Source organism: Electrophorus electricus, chromosome 26 (assembly GCF_041902795.1).
Source record: "Electrophorus electricus isolate QZ-2024a chromosome 26, ASM4190279v1, whole genome shotgun sequence".
Lineage (NCBI taxonomy): Eukaryota > Metazoa > Chordata > Actinopteri > Gymnotiformes > Gymnotidae > Electrophorus > Electrophorus electricus.
Genome location: NC_137522.1, coordinates 11,149,241 through 11,167,330, shown reverse-complemented (window position 1 = coordinate 11,167,330; position 18,090 = coordinate 11,149,241). Strand labels below are relative to the sequence as shown.

The window sequence follows — 18,090 nt, the reverse complement described above, 5'->3', positions numbered from 1 at the left end:
ACTGGAATGTCTTTGGCTGGAGAAAGCAAGGACTCAACCGTAGCTTCTATCAAACTTTAACTATAGATAACTAGTAGTAACATAATCCGATGGCTGGGATCTCTCAGCGTAAGAGTGGCACATGCTTCTGAGGTAAGAGCAAAGCACTGGGCCATTGTTTGAGGCAAGCAGTTAATGGATTTATCAGTTTTAAAAAAAAGAAAAAAGATGTGGCATTCATTCTGGATGTATCACCAGCAGTACTTTTCCTAATCACTCCTTAAAATGCTTTCACTGATATTTATAGTAACATTTTATATGTTTCCGTAAAACTCTTGAATTAAAACCTTTAAATTATATGGTTGTTGTAATTTCAGGCAGCCGGAACACTAATTTATTAGATGGGCTCCTCAAGATGTATACTTTCACCTTGTTTGAGAGTAAAAACATTGGCTGCTATATTTCTTGGCAGCGCTCCTTCCCTCCTGATGAATAATACTGCTCGTTGTGTTTTTGAGCATCCCAACCATGGACAGCACATGGCACAGGTGGGATCTGGATCCACGCCAGAGTCAAGCAGCGCTAAACCTTGAGAAAGATTTGAACATTTTCATAATATGCCCTGCCATTGTATGTTGTAATTTGGTTAGTTGCCTTTGGGCATTATTCACTATGCACCTGAAAGAGTCATTAGTTGATAGATCCCCTCCTCCCCCAAAGCTTCTGTTAAGGTGTTTGGCAAGTCACAGAGCTCCTGTAGCCAGAGCCTATAGTAACACTAAATTGTGTGCCCATTACTGCTAAAAGGCATTCAGGAAAATAGATGTGGAATTCTGAAGCTGCAGTTGGAGACATTTAAGAGACATAATCAAGCGTGAACCATATTGCTCCTTTATTTCACCCTTATTGAATATTTGCATGTTTTATTTAGGCACCTTTATCCAACGGTCCTTTCAGCACACGCCGCATGGAGTCATGGCTCCCCGCGCACTGTGATGTACAGCAGAGATTTTTCGACTGCTGCTCAAACCCCGGGCCCCATGTTATTTCAGCCCAGCATGATAAGCAGAGAGCCTATGTGTGCCCGACCGTGGGCAGCGAGGAGCAGATTACAGCAGAGGGAGCTGCCACCAGCACCAGGCAGAATGCCCAAACGCCCGACCGGGTGAATGCGGCAGTCTGCGGAGTTTTCCACAGGCTTGAATCAGAGCTCTCCAGCACTCAGTCGGGACCAATTCACAGCAGGCTATGACCGAGTATCAAAGAGAAGGCTCTCTTGCACACGCGCGGTGCTGGAGTCCTGCGATGGATCCCTGAGCCTGCACTGCGGGCCACTGTCGGCGGACAGGCACGCCACACTCTTTCCATCAGAGTCTCGGTTTCCAGTTGAAAGCAATGCTCAAAAGTATTCTTTTACCTGTGAACGTACCGCGATGGATTTTACATTGCATAGTATTTGTGTAATTTAGCTGGTTGAGTTAGTTTTAGTTTTCAGGAAGTGTACTTTATATAGCAAAGAGCAACATTATTCTAAAATGTGGGCAGTGATATATAAATGGGAATTGGATGCAGCATAGCTAATCTCTATGAAATTTAGCAAATCAGTGTTTGTCAGCAGTAACGGTCATTTTTGATAGAACACAAATTTACAGCCCTGTGAAAAAAATGATTTCACAATGGCGGAAATAATGGTTATAGATTGAATCTTTTATGTGTAATATTGAAGCCACCAGACTCCAGCCCCACTAAAAACTTTTGGCTTGACATGTCAGGAACAGGCATAAGATCAGAAGCCACCAAACAAGTGCAGACTAAAAGAAGCTTCATTTGCTGATGCAACATCATGATATCATCAGATGTAGGTGGAACTGTGCACCACACTGTTTGGATCCCTGAACAGGAAAAACAGAAGAAATATTTAGTTTCAGAGATTCTGAGTTCTCAAATGCAGCTGGATTTGTGAAATGACAATAACAGTTGGAGTTAATGTTTGATTTATGACAATATCCACTTTACTGTATGCAGATACCGTTTGATTTTGCACAAAATGCCTGGCATGCAGTACTTTTTCATGGCAGCATATCTAGCTACAAAAAAAAAACTGTTTCAAAAAACAGTTGTTCATTTTCATTTACAGCATATGAAAATAGTTGTAGTGAATGCATGTTTCTGTGTGTCCTTGTTTTCCCAAAGCAATAAGTACTTCTGCTTTTTTGTCGCCTATGGCATCACATTAGTCATATGCTGTCTCAAAACAGGCGGGTGGGGGCGTAGCAGCAGAATAGGTGCAACAAAACGACATGCTCAGGTGGGACATTTTTTTGTTGAAAACTGATGGAGCATGCTTGAAAACAGCAGACACAAGCATTGTTTTTCCATCATTATTGCTTTTTTTATGCCACTTACCCTGTGCCTTGAGTTATATGTAGGTCATGAAAAAGAGCAAGTCTTTATATTGCTCTCTTTATTCCAGATCTTGATTTGAAATCAAAACAGATCTGCTGGCAGCTGGAACGGGCCTGGAAGTGTCCTGAGAAGGTGCAAAAGAAGGGAACAACAAAAACAACAACCAAAACATCATCATCAAATTGAACTTCTTTCCTTTTTAGCCCCACCCATCTTGGAAGCCACCTCAGCACCGGTGCCGCCTCGAACGACCACCACGACTACAACCACCACGACCACAACCCCGCAAAAAGGCCTGGTGACGACCCTAACCATGACAGGGACCAGGGCTGCTAACAAGCCCCTGAAGCCCCCTGCACCCCCTCCACGGACCACCTCCCCGCCACCCCTCGACTCCTTCCCTCCCCCGGCGCGCTTCTGTGAGAGCGTGGAGCACAGGGACATCCTCTGGCCTCAGACGCAGAGGGGCATGGTGGTGGAACGGCCATGCCCCAAAGGGACCAGGGGTAGGCCTGTTTACTTTTCCACATGTGCTGGCTGCCATGTTTATCCTTAGGGCTACAAACCAGCGGCAGGCTCTGTGCCGCATGCGCTTGCGCTGTGGCATATCCCGCGGGATGCTAATCACCGTGCATTTGGGATCATTACACGGAACGGTTTTGGCGAAGTATCGTGTTATGTGTTGAAACATTCAGGAGTGTCGTGCCATCTTTTAGAGAGCGCGCTGTCATTTCCGTGACTTAGGATGAGACTGCTGGCTCGTAAAAATATTGCAAGGCCAAGCAAAATGCGAGGAAATGTGCTAAATAAAAGCCATAATGTGCAAAAGATGTGGACATGTTTTGTAGCGCTTCGTATAATTAGTCTCAATCTTTTCTCCTAGGCACTGCCTCCTACCTGTGTGTGCTCTCCACCGGGGCCTGGCACCCGAAAGGTCCTGATCTAAGCAACTGCACATCCCACTGGGTCAATCAAGTGGCTCAGAAGGTTTGTATCGGCCCGGCTCCACTTTACCAGCAATACAAATGTGCCTAATAGCTCAGACAGTTTGCTGAGCTCACTGTCATGAATATAAAGCAGTCCCCAGTGCCAAATTTTGAGACCCATGCTTCCCACTGTCATTGGCTGAGATGGAGGAACGTAGCCTTGAGCTATCCAATAGGGCGCCCCGCTGCTTGATCTGATAATGCTCTTCTGAATGTGCGCTCTTAAAGGGCTAATGTGTGCTGCTAGCTGAGGTTAGAATGGGCTGCCATTAGACACAATGGACCACCCTCACCTCATGCGCCTGCAAAATTAACTTTTATTCAAAGCAGGGGGGGAAAAAAAACGCCTTGTCTAATGCGCTCAGGAAATGTTATCAGTTTTTAATTACTAAACGATTGCTCATGGGTGCTGTTACTGAAGCATATTTCCTCACAGCACGAAGATGTCATAATTAGGGGCGAGAGGCGCACGGACGCAGAGCGATACTCTTTTTCGGACGCCCGCTGAGAGGCTAATTTCCACAATCTTTCAGATTCGGAGCGGGGAGAACGCGGCCAACCTGGCCAACGAGCTGGCCAAGCACACCAAAGGGCCCATCTTCCCTGGCGATATCAGTTCCACCATGAGGCTCATGGAACAGCTGGTGGACATCCTGGACGCTCAGCTGCAGGAGCTGAGGCCCAGCGAGAAGGACTCTGCCGGACGGAGCACAGGCAAGGTAGGGACGCGTCCCCGCTCCCCCGTCTTCCCACCCTTGCTGCTCGCATTCCCTTTTCCGTCTGAATCAGGGTTCAGGGACGCAGAGCTGGCTCGCCAAGCCCTCCCACCCCACCAACCCCGGTCGGGTTTGCGTCTTCATCAAACTGCAGAAATTTGGCGAGCCACTGTTCACATCTGAAGTGTTTTGTTTCTGACGGCCTTCGCCCGCACAGGAGAATGAGGGCCCGGTGCGGTGCGGTCAGAGCTGCCGGAGTTGGCGCGGTCGGGACACTGTCCCGAAGACCAAACCCCGCCCACCCCCACCCCCACCCCCCACCCCCCGGCGGTTTCTAATGGTCTCTTTCTTTCTTTGATCTCTCTTTTCTTCTTTCTTACAACAAAGCTTCAAAAGCGAGAACGGACGTGCAGGGCGTATATGAAGGTACACTCGAGCCATGCTCCTGTCATGGCGCTCCTCTCCACGCTCCCCCCTCCGCCTCCTTCTCCTCTCCCCTCTGCCTCCCGGCTCTGCTCCGCATGCTTCCGCACCCCTGCCCCGTGGCCCTGTCATCCTCTCCATCTCCAGCTGCATTCGATCTGCCCGCCCCGCACTCTCCCTGTTCACACCGCATATATTGCATTCAGTGGCTTGGAATCATTTGCCGTTACTAATCTCATTCCAGCCCGAACCAAGACTCACTCCCCCCCCCCCCCCCCCCCACCCCCCTTCAGTTTTCCTTTTTCTTTCCTCTGATTTTTTCCCCCTATGGTTGGAGGTTCATGCTAATGGCCGTGCTGGTATTTCTTTTGCGGCTTGTTGTCCCTTGACCTTGCATTGTTTTTGGGGGCTGGATTTGAATGGCTGCAAAAGTGTGATGCAAGATGCCTGTTGTGATGATAGATCGAGATCATGGAAATATGATTTTTGCTCAAAGCTCTGACCTCTGCTTACGGAACATCTACTATGTCTTCCACAGTGCTGGCGCCTTGGGTCCAGGCTTCCTCAGAGGATAAAGCCCTCTAGGACACATATGGGATAGTTAATCAACACGTGTAGTGATTAATAAGACTGCAGAGCCTTTTGCATGTAGATATGATTGGGAGGATTCAGGATTGGGCAATGGGGTATCAGGAGAGACCTGAGACATGATTACAGTGCGGTGTGTAACTAATTGGATAGTGACACAATTTTTGTTGTTGTAATTTTGTGCCCCAGGACACTGGAGTTGAGATAAAACACTAACGATGGGGGAAGTGCCAAATGTCAGCTTTAATTTGAGGTTATTTACATCTATGTAAATACATGAGGTTATTAAATATGGCATCTTATACGTGTGTGTGTGTGTGGCGGTAGAGCACAACCCACCCCCAGTTGAAGGAGGCCATAAGTAATTGGACATTTGCCTGATCAGTTATTTCTTGGCCAAAACGAAAGCTTGTAAAAGATCTTGGGCTGATTCTGGTTGTGCGATTTGCATCTGGAGCCCCTTACTCTTTTACCATCTCTACTTTTATTGTTTCTCAGCATGAGGACCAAAGGAGAGTCAGAACCAGAGAAACAGGCCAACATGAGGCCAAAAACCCAGAATAAATCACACATATCACCACATGATGTTAGGTGTGTCATAGCTATTTGATTGATTGCTATGAAGCAAGAACACACTGGTGATCTCAGTAAAAGCAAACAATATTGCTGACTGTGGAAAACCACAGTAGAGAATGGCCTTCTGTCATGAGGAAAAACTGTTGGATAGATCAAAATCAGTATCTAAGCACAGATGAGCCAAAGGCTACCATAGGCCAGCATGACATCAGAGAGTGTACCACAAAATGCAAAATACTGGTAAGACTTAAGAAGAAAAAGGCTTGCTTTATTAAAACATCCACGAAAAGCACGTCACCTGACCGGTGAAAGCTAGTGGCATGCATACGTATATGCCGGTGGGTCTGGGTCACTTGTCTTTTTTGATAATGTTACTGCTGACGACAGCAGCAGGAGGAATTGTGAAGCATATAGAGGATTCTCATCAGCTCAGATCTGACCAAATGCCTCCAGACTCAGGGGTTGGCACCCCGTGCAGCAGGACAATGACCCCGAGCGTACTGCTGCTGCCAATGAACCGTTCTCGGTTAAACAGTGGACTCCACTGGCAGAGTGAATTCCCTGACCGGAGACCTCCGAGCATACATTTCACTCACATAAGCCTGCATGCCAAAACCTGTGAAACAAGCACGAACTGAAAATAGCCACATGGCAGGCCAGGCAGTCACTAAGGATTTGCGATCAAGAACTAGACAAACCAGATTTATTTACATTAATTTGCCAAATGACTTCTGGTCTCCTGGAATAGGGGACACAAGTATAAAAAGTACTGTGCACCCACTAGAAATGTAAATACCTTTAAATTAGAGCTGACAAGCTACACTTCAACTTAATTTCAAATGCAACATGTGCTGGAGTACACAGCCAAAAAAGGAAATCTGTCACTTCCCAACTGCACTGTATGTGTCTGTGTACACACACACAAACACACACACACAAACACACACACACACACACACACACACACACACACATATAATTTTTTTCTTTATTGCTTCTTATTTTGGGTGGGATATACCATTATGAAATTAATGAAAACTGATTGACGGAAAACGCGGCTTGATCGTGGTGTCACAATCCATCTGCTACTGGTGTAAGCCATGGGCTTTAACCTCTGACTACAGAGCTGTTGTATGCACTGACAATGCTGTACACCATGTGGCTGCAGGCTATCGTGGACACCGTCGACAACCTCCTCCGCCCGGAGGCCCTGAAAGCCTGGCGAAGTATGAACAGCACGGAGCAGATGCACACTGCCACCATGCTACTGGACACGCTGGAGGAAGGAGCCTTCGTCCTTGCTGACAATCTTATGCCACCAGCTATTGTGAAAATGCCAGCTAGCAATATAAGTGAGTAATGCCAATAAATGATGCACAAGTGATTTGAGTAAGACAGCTAGGCAAGTGACTGCCTAATAGCAAGATTACAGAAGTTAATGCTCTCTGTTTCTCTCTCTCTTTTTACCGCTCTCCATCCAGTCCTTTATGTTTACGTGCTGAGCACAGATGACCAGGTGCAGGATTTAAAATTTCCACAGAGCAGCAAGGGTGGTATCTCTATCCAGCTGTCCGCCAATACTGTTAAGCTGAACAGTCGGAACGGTAAGCCCCAACACTCACACACGCACTCACACACGCACACATGTACACAAACACTCCTCTCTCTCTCTCTCTCCCCCTCCCCGGCACGCTCATGCTCACTTGCTCACATACTCACGCACACCCTCCACGGCAGAAGTAGAAGTGTTTATAGAGCGTGAGGAGTGTTAAGTGCCTGCTGTAACCATGGTGAAGGTGGCTGCTGTCAAATTGGTCCTTCTCTGCGGCCTGAGCTCGGTGACTCTGGACCTACAGCGTGGCTTCAGCCACCTTCATGTGGTTCTTTGATCCTGCAAAATAATGGCATTTGAACATTACCTGAAGGGTACCGGGTCAGGGCTTCATAATGCTTACATAAAGCATTTCTGATATTAGCAGAAGAGATGAATGAGCTTTCATTACTGCTCACGGAGAGAAATGCACATTCACACATTGTGCACTGCGTGCAATATGGCACACATTATAACATGCTAATGGGTATCAGTGGATTACCTTCAAGACTGGACTTCTGGCCATGAGGCTTAAAAGGTTTTCAGTAGATAAATCCTGCTGACAGTGTAATTTAGTCTGAAAATAGACTTAATGCCTGGTGTTTCGAGATAAATGAAGAATCTGTGACCCGCTCCCCGGCCCCCCGATAAAAAGTTAGGTCAAGCTGCTGCTTTTAGTGGAAATGTCTTACATATTTAAGAACTCTCATCTCTGCCATTGTGAATCACTAGTCTGCAATGCTCTGTAAGATTTTACACACATATATTCAAATTCTCTGCTAGATTTCAGCCCCTCAGTTGGGTGGTCAGTCGCTCGAGAATTTGAAGAGGAGCAACAATTATCTGTAACGATAACTGTCTTTGCTCAAGTGCTCATGACTGTCTTCTCTCCCTCCTGCTGTTTTCTTCTATTTTTTTGTAACTTGGTCCTCTACAGCAAGAGATTTAGTGTCTGCTCTTTAAAAAGAGATTTGTTTCCTTGTAAGGCCATTGTTTCTGTGGAGTGGGGCAAATAACTTTTTGGGTTTTTTTTCTCTTTCTTTTTTCCTTTGCAGGAACATAGCAGACAAATGTATTGATTTCAGACATATAAACAGGACAGACGGCACCCTTTTGATAATGGTTTCAGATGAGACAGTCTAAAGTCTCTTTTATTAGTGATGCTGGGACAGCGCTTATGACTGCATATTTTGCGTGTTCATGGCCAAGAGCAGTTTTGTTCAAATACTGCTGCTGCATGATGCCGTGGGCTTAGAGCTTGGTCCACCCCCATCCCTCTGTTAAATGATTACCCAGCACTTCAGCTTAGTGTCTGGCACTGCAGGCATCGTCTCTCTCCACCTCTTGGGGCAAAGGACTCCATCTTTCATTCATGCTGTACACCCCACTGTCCATTAATAAACGCCCACACTTATTCAGCCTATTGACTGCTCCTGTCCATAGAAGGTTGTTTAGCTTTGTTTCAGAGCATAAAGAGCAAATCTATTGCTATCAGAATATGGTTTGCTATTGCACTGACAAATACTCAAGACATTCTTAAAAATTAAACCAATTTTCACAAAAACACGTAAGTGAATGGTTATGTAATGGTCATGGAATCCATATGGAGAGCCTAATCTGTCATTTCTGTTATGTTTGTTGCTTGTGCAGGAATTGCCAAGTTGGTCTTTGCTCTGTACCGAAACCTGGGCCAGTTCCTCAGCACAGAGAACGCCACCATTAAGCTGGGTAGTGAGGCAAGCAGCCACAACTACTCAGTGGCAGTCAATTCCGACATCATCGCTGCCTCGATCAACAAGGAGTCCAGTCGTGTGTTTATAACGGAGCCGGTGATTTTTACCCTGGAGCACATTGACGTGAGTTCCCGCTGATTAACAGACATGTGGCTTTTAAACGCAGCAGGGAAGGCAGTCTTAACAGGAGAGATAAGGAACGTGTGAAACTTTCTCCCATTTCCAAACACCCCGCAAGGTCATGCCGCAGTTTGTTTAAGCCATCGAACATGAAATTAACTAACAATGAACTGGTGATTATTAGGGGTCTAGACGAAATTCTTAATGAATACTAATTCGTTCGTCGACATTAGGATGTAAATGATGCAATTTCCCTTTTTTTCGATTGGAAAATTAACTCCCAGATTAGCCGTACAATGTGGGATGAAATTACCAGAGGACCAATTATCTTCTCTCCTTTAAAGTTGTCAGAAGTGCTCCCAGAGGAGGTGGCAGCTTGATTTTTGCTCTCTATCAAAGTAATTGTGTGATTTTCACAGACATGCCTCAAAACCATTATACTCCCTATTAGCACCTCATATAATCAATGGTCCCATGCTAGATTTCTCAGTTGTTTGCAATGGGACTGCACACTGAGTGTTTAGTGTTTTTTACGAGGGCAATGCGTCATTAGCTTGTCAAGGGGAAGAATGAAAGCTTTGCAATTTAGGTGTGCATTATGACATTGGGAATTTATCTTCTTTCTCCCCATGCCTCCAGATGCAACACTACTTCAACTCAAACTGCTCCTTTTGGAATTACTCCGAGAGGAGCATGATGGGATACTGGTCCACACAGGGCTGCAAGCTCATCGATTCCAACAAAACTCACACAACCTGCTCCTGCAACCACCTCACAAACTTCGCCATCCTCATGGCTCATCAAGAAGAATCGGTAAAATATGCCACTCTTCAGCTGCATAACACAACGGTCCCCTAACACTTTCCTTCTTATGTCGAACATAAATTAAACAAGCTGTGTTTTGTAGCCTTTTGCAAGCTACAGCAGATGGTTCTGACAGACGTTATGTATCTTTGACTTGGCGAGCCAGGTCTTTTCAGCTGATAAACAGATATGTCCTCTTCCCCCCCATCCTGCCTTGCACCAGAGCCTGGACAGCGTGCACAAGTTGCTTCTCTCAGTCATCACGAGGGTGGGCATTGTGGTGTCCCTCATCTGCCTGGCCATGTGCGTCTTCACCTTCTGCTTCTTCCGCGGCCTGCAGAGCGACAGGAACACCATCCACAAGAACCTCTGCATCAACCTCTTCATTGCTGAGCTCATCTTCCTAATTGGCGTCGATATGACAGAGCCCAGGGTATGTTGTGAGATACCGCTATCGACTTTGGGATTCGGTTACCTCCCCTGTCCACCACTTCCCACCCAGATGTCTTCCTCTCCAAAAAAAAAAACCCCAAAAAAACAAGTGAACCTTGTTTCATTTTTCAACTGTAGTCTTGTGTGCTACAGAAATGCAGCAAGAACTGGTCAACAGTTTGGTTATGTGCTTACTCATCTCTCATTTGGTTAGATCAGATTTACCCTCCCAATATAAATAAGCACAACTGCTGATGCTACATTGTTTTTGCTTTTTCACTTGTTTTCTTTATGTCTGCCATTTTCTGGTGTGCTATTACTTACAAGTGCTTCCTATAATTGTAAGTCTTTACTTACAATTATAATTATAAGCTATAATATATTATATATAATTATAATATACAATTACAATTATAAGTCCTTATGGACAGAGAATTAGAAGGTTTATGTGAAAAGCTTCACAGCTTCTCTTTGTATTTTTTATATATTTTAATATGGCACTACAAAATATTCCTTGGTCTTATATTTCATAAAAATGCACATTTTGCTCTGGTCTTGCCAAAAAGAAATCCTGAATATATACCAAAGGACCACGCATTACAATGCATGTTTCATTCAGGGTCAGCCTCCCAGCTGTGGCGGAAGTTACACTGATTCTGTGAACCTGTCAGATTTAGATATTGCAAGAACCTGACCATTTCCATCTTTTGTGTTCGACAGCAGTGTCGCGGCCAGCCCACCAAAGCATGTGTTTGTGTTACAGATTGGCTGTTCAATCATCGCTGGGATCCTGCATTACTTCTTCCTGGCCTCTTTTGCGTGGATGTGCTTGGAGGGGGTCCAGCTATACCTGATGCTGGTGGAGGTCTTTGAGAGCGAATACTCACGGAAGAAGTATTACTATGTCTCGGGCTACCTCCTTCCAGCCATCGTTGTGGGCGTCTCAGCGGCCGTGGACTTTAGGAGCTACGGCACGAAGAAGGCGTAAGTGAACATGAAAGCCAGGCATTCAGGAGCCGCTCGAGGGAGTCTGCTGGTTTAAAGTCTCTCTCATACACGGAGCACAGAGTCTTAGGAGAATCTATGCTATGGCTGAGCAAAGCATAGAATACTGTTTTGAGCACACACAAGCATACGCACACACGCGCACGTGCACACACACACACACACACACACACTCTTACTAGGCCTTCAGAGAACACCTGAAGGACTGTGGTTTTCATCGCTCTGCTAGTGCGTTTGGCACAAAGAGCCTCTGGTGACCTCTTGTTTGTGAAATGCTCTCTAGCAAAGACAAGTGGTGCATGGGAAAAAGCCTTTTACACAGATTAATGATGGTGTTTTAGCTCAGCCTGGACTCCAGAGGTGGGAGGGGCTTCTTCTTACGTACGTGTTAATATGTGCATAAAACAGGTCGAACTACCCAGACTGTGCTTTTTTTCTTAAATTGTCGTTGTGACTGGGCGCAGTGATACATCATTAAGTGCAAATGTACAGGGATATGTGTAGAAACGGAGGGTTACGCTTTTAAGACGTTTTGCTGTAATGCTGCATTTTGTTCATTCTTTTTTTTTGTGTGTGTGAGTATTATGTCTCCTGCGGTTTCTATTAGCACAGTATAAGTTTGCACTAATTTAGATAATCAATATTTCCTGCCGGAGGTCACAGACAAGAGCACCTGGGTACTTTTACAGACAATTACCATCTCTGAGCTGCATTTAAGAGTAATGTATATACTGGCTGTCCAGCCCTACAGCACGGTAACGTGATCCGCACCAGACGCCATGCTGCTTCTCTGAGGGAGTGTCCCCCACCCCACTTGTAGCCCTTATCAAGACAGGACCTTGTTGTCTAAATAAACGCATTAACAAGTTTGAGGTTTTCGTTCTCCCCCCTCGTAACCTGAACCGGGTTCTTAATGACTCCGATTTTCCTGTGTCTGCAGATGCTGGCTGAGGGTTGACAACCACTTCATTTGGAGTTTCATTGGACCCGTCACATTCATCATCATGGTACGTTCAGCCTCGTTGCCAGCTCCGCACGGCTCTGTCACGTGTTGCGAAGCAGGGAGGAGCAAAATAAACCCCAAAAAACGAAAGAAAGACGGGGGTGGGGGGTGGAGGTTTGGGTGCCAGACCTGGCAGTTTAGCCAGTTACTGACTTCTCCCAGCCAAGGGCAGATGCAGCGACGTGAAGTGCTGCCGCATGAAGCCATCGGGCCGGGGCTGCCTTTGTTGGCCCTCCTCCCCTGCCTCGCCCTCCTCCCCTGCCTCGCCCTCCTCCCCGGCCTCGCCCTCCTCCCCGGCTTGGCGCAACAGATTGCGGGGCTTCGATTTCTGCTCAGATCAGTTCAGTCTCAGCAAACACGGTCAATGCAGCTCCGCTGCAGGAAAGAGGCACTCGCCAGAGCTGCAGTCCAGGGCCCCGAATAACGTTTTGCCTGGGAATAATTGTGCCATGACGCAGGGAGACTTTCTTAGCGGAGCGTTAAAGCACAATGTTGCTCTCAAATAATCCTCAGCACACTGGCAGAGGGTGAGCCAAGGTTACTGTAGGCCAAGATTCAAAAGCAGTCTGCAGTACTGTTGTTGTTTCCATTTCTGCAATTATTCCTTTTTTTAAAGAAAAGAATTGATAGCTGTCTCTAATGGTAAGGGCACCGCCAGGAGCATCTCAAGAGCCTGCTGAGGGCAGCGTGCAGGTGAAGAATATGGGGCATATCATATTGACACAGCTGCCGTTCAAGCATGCAATTATTTACTGCTTACGACCTTAACTGCCTCCAGAAGCTAGGAGCCTGGGGGAAAGAGACAGAGGGAGAGAAAGGGGGAAGAGAGAGAGAGAGAGAGAGAAAATCTAGCAGGTGGCTAAGATGGCTGTTGCTTTGCCCTCTAATCTCCATGCCTGGGCGACGGGAAGCTGGTCAGTGCACACTGTCCTCGAGAAGAGGAGAAGGCAGAGGAGTGTCTGGCCAGGGCTGGGGGTTCATTATCCACAGGCGACGTGACCTTCGCCCGTCCTCGTCAGATGCTGAGATCGTTTCAGTAGAGCGTGGGACCCTGAGCTACAGCACATGGGTAGTTATCAAACGTGAGGAAACGGAAATAACACACCGAGCAGCGGGCAACGAAGGCCACGCTCGCATCACGTGCAGCCCGTATAACGCAGGCCCGTGAGTGGCTCTTCTCTCTTGTCAAGCTGCCCCTCCGCGGCCCGACCCGCCTCGATGTTTGTGTCTGCAGTGGCTCCGCTAATCAAAGTTCTTGCTGAGAGTCACGCGCAACATCAGCCCCGTGACCCCTTTGCACAGCTGATTTATAGTGGAGGACTCCTCTCGGACAGCGAGTCCCTGCTCTCCGAGGCACGGCGGCCCGTGTTTCCGCCGCTGACAATACGAGATGGAGCACAATGGCTGCGAGATCTCCTGAGAATGGCTGGGCCCAAGGTTTCCTCCTAAACCAGCGACCCTGGTTTCTCAGCAAATTGGCTTTGTCCTTGTCAGGGTGGGAGGGGTTGGTAGGAAAGGAAAAAAAAAAACACAAAGAGAATCTCATTATTCAAAGTGCTACAGTTGCGGCTGCCTGGTTTCTGTGGTGTGTGGGTTGGGGTGACGACTCTGCTTGAACCTACGGCGCGGCCTAGGGTGGTCTTTTAACTCTGGAAAAAAACGCTGTCTTTCCACTCCCCCCAACTCCTCTTTCGTGGATCGCCAGCTCCAGTAGCGCTTTTGGAAAAATGTGAACTCTGGAAAGCTCTCGGAAGCTTGACGACATCCGGGGGTTGCCCTGCTCCGGGACGTGTGGGGCGTTAGCTCGATGAAAAGAAGGACATGGAAGTAATGAGCAGTCTTGGGGCACTGGGGCAGACGTGCTCCATTCAGGCGTGCTCGGATCATGACACGTCACAAGCTGTTTGCATCATCCAGACAGCTCTATATGCACCTTTAATATTTCATCCAGTTCATCTGGAGTTCAGTGGCCACACACGCTCTGACTCCCACAGTGTAGTAAAGAGCTTTCTCCACACTCTCAGAGTAGGGCCCAGGGCCTTCTGCATGGATAGCAGCAGAGAGAGGTAGAGAGAGAGGTAGGGAGTTAGAGAGAAAGAGAGAGAGAGAGAGAGAGAGAGCAAAGGCTAACTCAGCAACAGCTCTCACAGAGGGAGCAGAGACCCTGGGGGGAACTGTGGGGGAAGTGAGGTGATGTTCTGATGGCCTGGGGGGGGGGGGACCGGGAACATGGGCTGGCAGCATGGGGCGCTTTCAGAGTGGCCCTGTCCAGGTGTTTGTTGCTGGTACCACACACAACTCCTACACCAGCCTCATCAGATCCATGTCACCACTTGTGCTGGCACTGTATACAAGCGCAAGCTCACTGCAGCCTGTTCATCACGACAACATTACTGCCACATCACTGCCACATGCCTGCCAGGTCGCAGCAGAATGACTGGGGGGCCTGCCATGTGAAAGAACGCAGCTACACTGCCCTCCCACCTGCCTTTCATCCTCTCACCCATGTTCCTACCTCCAACTGCCCTACAGGATGCATATCTGAGATATTCACACATTCTGTTGTGAATACGCTGTCATTTTAGCAATTGAAAACTAAATGAGTTTGAATGAACAGAAACCAATGAACAGAAACCAAGAAGGCAAATGTCAAATAAGCATAGTAGTAGTAGTAGTATTAGTAGTAGTAGTAAACATCCATCAGTACAGGTTGGCATCTCCGGCTGGGAAACGAAGGTGAAACACGGGAGGAACATTCCTGTGGGCTTAAATCACGAGGAGCTCAATAAGGGACACATTTGCATAGTTTAGCATAGGTGATTGTGAGCAGGGAGTGGAGGTGAGTGTGTGTGTGTGTGTATGTGTGTGTGTGTGTGTATATATATGTGTATTTGTGTGTTTATTGTGTTTTTTCTATGCCTTACATATATTTATGTATGTGTGTGTGTGTGTGTGTGTGTGTGTGTGTGTGTGTGGGTTCAAACTATTCCATGTTTAACCGTTTGTGTGGACTTCTCTTAACCAGCCTGTGTGTTTATTTTGCAGTGTGATGAATTTCGATCCGTTTTTCATGCTCTTATCAATATAGAATGACCCAACTCTTGGCTCCAGTCCTCTTGACATGGTCCTGCCACACCTGCGCTATTGCGTTAGGCGCTGGCTGCAAAGACGTTTACGTGGCTCCATTGGAAGAAAACTACTAAAAGACCTTCTCTCTACTTTCATTTTGGTCTGATGTCTTGATTTATTAACACAGGCATTGTCCTTTTTTGGCAGCTTAATCTCATCTTCCTGGTCATCACAATGTACAGGATGGTGAAGCACTCAACCTCATTGAAACCTGACTCCAGCAGGTTGGAAAACATAAAGTAAGTGAAGTTCAGAGTCTTTCACTGTCTCCTCACCTCCAATGTTTGCTCACATGTAGTCCAAGTGCGAAGGCACAGTTTTCCGCATAGTTCTACACAGACAGCAAAAAAAGAAGATTTTTTTTCCCCTCCATTTTGTCGTAAAAGAAGAAAGTCTTTTTCTACTAAACCACCTAATATTTGTTTAAATCAGACCAAATCAAACCAAAGGAATTCAAATGGATTGAAGATTAAAATAATTTCAGACAGGGTCTTGGGGATTTTTTGAGATGGGAGATGAACAGAGCATCACATAATGATGACAACATTTACTTTGTGAGAGTCCTTTTTAGCCTCCAATGTAACAGTGACCACAAAATGCTTCTTGGCACAAGTCCCTGTATTCAAAATCTCCCTACAGCACAGAATAAAAGGGTAGCTGGAAGAGCTCTTTGAGTGGGTGTGTGTGAATGTGAGTGCGTGTGTGTCTGTGGGCGTGTGTGTGTGTGTGTGTGTGTGTATGGGGTGCAGCATAAAAGAGAATGAAAGCATTTCCATGTGTTTCTTTTGGAAAAAACACAAAACCTCTTTTAATAGCAGAAAAGAGAACATATTTGTCTATCAAGTTGTGCTTGCCTACCTGCCCTCCAGCTAAGAATGCGGTTTAAAGGATGACCTAAAAAATCTTGTCTACGTCTGTCTGGCAACTATTGTTCACTGAAAATCCACTTACTCCCATTTTTGCCATCAATAGAGTAGTTAATGTTTAATAATACAATAATTCAGCTTTTTTCCCCGTTTATCCGCTTTTAGATTGCATTCCGGTCAATATATTGCATTTCTTCCTGTGTGATTGACACAAAACATAACGCTGCTGGAACAGGATAGAATTCAAGTAAATAAAACTGAACAGTGATCATAATGCGAAAATCTCAGTGATGCCACAGAGTGTTCTGCTGTTGGGTTTACTGTGTCAGCACTGCTTTTCAACTGAGATTGTAGAAGTGAGGAACGTAGAATCACTGTTGGTATGTTGAGTATGGAGAGAGCTAATCTGTGGCATCTCGTTTCCCTCCTTCCCATTTTCTATATATCTCCCTCCCTCTCTTGCTGTTTCTCTCTTCTTCTACCTCTCGCTTCCTGTCCTCTTGCCCAAACCAGTAATTATCGCGTTTGTGATGGCTACTATAATACCGATTTGCCAGGGTAAGCGCTTGCCATATATCACCACTGATAGGAGCCACTCATAAAATTTTACAATAAATGTTACATAGCTAAAAAGTACAAAAAGCACATTTTCTATTAAACCTGACCCAAATAAACCCCACTCTGTCAAGATGGTTTTTAAAAACATGTATATATAAATTTAATACATTTCTTTTTATCAGTTTCTGTTGAAAAAAGAGAGTGTGGGAGCTAGAAAGCCCAAAATCTGACTCAGTGTAGAGCACAACGTTCTATGCCAGTGAATTGGCTCAGCAGAGTTTTGAGCCTCGTCATGATTAACAGAATATTAATGATTGTAATCTTTCCACTAAACCCGCCAGCTTCATCCAGTTACTCCTTCACAATTGACATAAATTCTAGCATTGAAGTTTTATATCTTTGCTTGTTTGTTGGAGACTGGACTGCATGCTAACCAAACTGACCTTTCTGACCTGATTTTGTCTTTCTCCCATGCTTGCCACGCTTTCTAGCTATGAAGATAATAAACACTTAATCAAGTAAGAGTGGCCTGGTAGTGCACCCTCATGCCCGCCGCCTGCTCTCGGCCCTCAAACTCTGAGCCCCAGCTTCCTCATCCTCTGTTCACAGTGCCCATCCTCCATGTTTGTTTGTTGGTGCTGCTGTTGGCAGGCGCCGGCGTCTGAAGGCTCCCTCGGACCTTCACACGCCACGCCCTCTTTCCCTCCCTTTTCCCGCCTTTTCCCTGCTTCCTTTTTTCCCCTCTAACTCCGAGTCTCTGATTTCTTAGCTAGCCAAGACAGACGTGTTGTCCACGCCTCCTGTAATGGATCCGATATGATTGCAGTTCTCGAGTGCAATATTCCCTTTCTCCTCCTGTACGCAGCTTAAAATCTCACAGACATTCCTTCATCTAGTAGTGTGGCATGTGCAAAATTCCCACACTCAAAAGATGCTAGTACATTACTGAGAACCTAACTGATACACAAAATGTTTCACTCACAACTTATTGGTTCAGATCACTGTGCATTCCCTTATACTGTTCGTCTCTCTCAAGCTCAGGTCTGCCTCCAACTGACAACGATCTGTTTTTAAACTTTACTGTGTCATAAATGTTGTGTGTTCTTTTTTCCTCTTTTCTGTGGTGTTTTTCGAGCCGCGTCCTTCTCATATCTTCATCAGTGCTTGACTGAAGG

The 18,090-nt window shown here is 46.2% G+C and overlaps 1 protein-coding gene across 29 annotated transcripts in view; it reads left to right on the top strand.

Moving 5' to 3' along the window:
* The window catches only part of adgrl2a (adhesion G protein-coupled receptor L2a), an 80,489-nt gene that overhangs the window by 54,134 nt on the left and 8,265 nt on the right, over positions 1-18,090 (top strand). For 24 of the 29 annotated variants that reach the window (XR_014120023.1, XR_014120024.1, XM_027017359.3 and 21 more), the window contains 12 exons: positions 2,589-2,891; positions 3,269-3,372; positions 3,905-4,090; positions 4,475-4,513; positions 6,843-7,026; positions 7,156-7,278; positions 8,916-9,121; positions 9,758-9,931; positions 10,146-10,355; positions 11,118-11,338; positions 12,300-12,366; positions 15,639-15,730. Coding sequence is in view for 27 of the 29 variants with exons in the window: in XM_027017359.3 (XP_026873160.2) it covers positions 2,589-2,891; positions 3,269-3,372; positions 3,905-4,090; positions 4,475-4,513; positions 6,843-7,026; positions 7,156-7,278; positions 8,916-9,121; positions 9,758-9,931; positions 10,146-10,355; positions 11,118-11,338; positions 12,300-12,366; positions 15,639-15,730 (1,909 nt within the window). In the remaining 2 variants the exon portion in view is untranslated. The remainder of the gene's footprint in view (positions 1-2,588; positions 2,892-3,268; positions 3,373-3,904; positions 4,091-4,474; positions 4,514-6,842; positions 7,027-7,155; positions 7,279-8,915; positions 9,122-9,757; positions 9,932-10,145; positions 10,356-11,117; positions 11,339-12,299; positions 12,367-15,638; positions 15,731-18,090) is intronic. The other 5 variants (XM_027017362.3, XM_081708130.1, XM_027017379.3 and 2 more) reach the window with 1 other exon arrangement.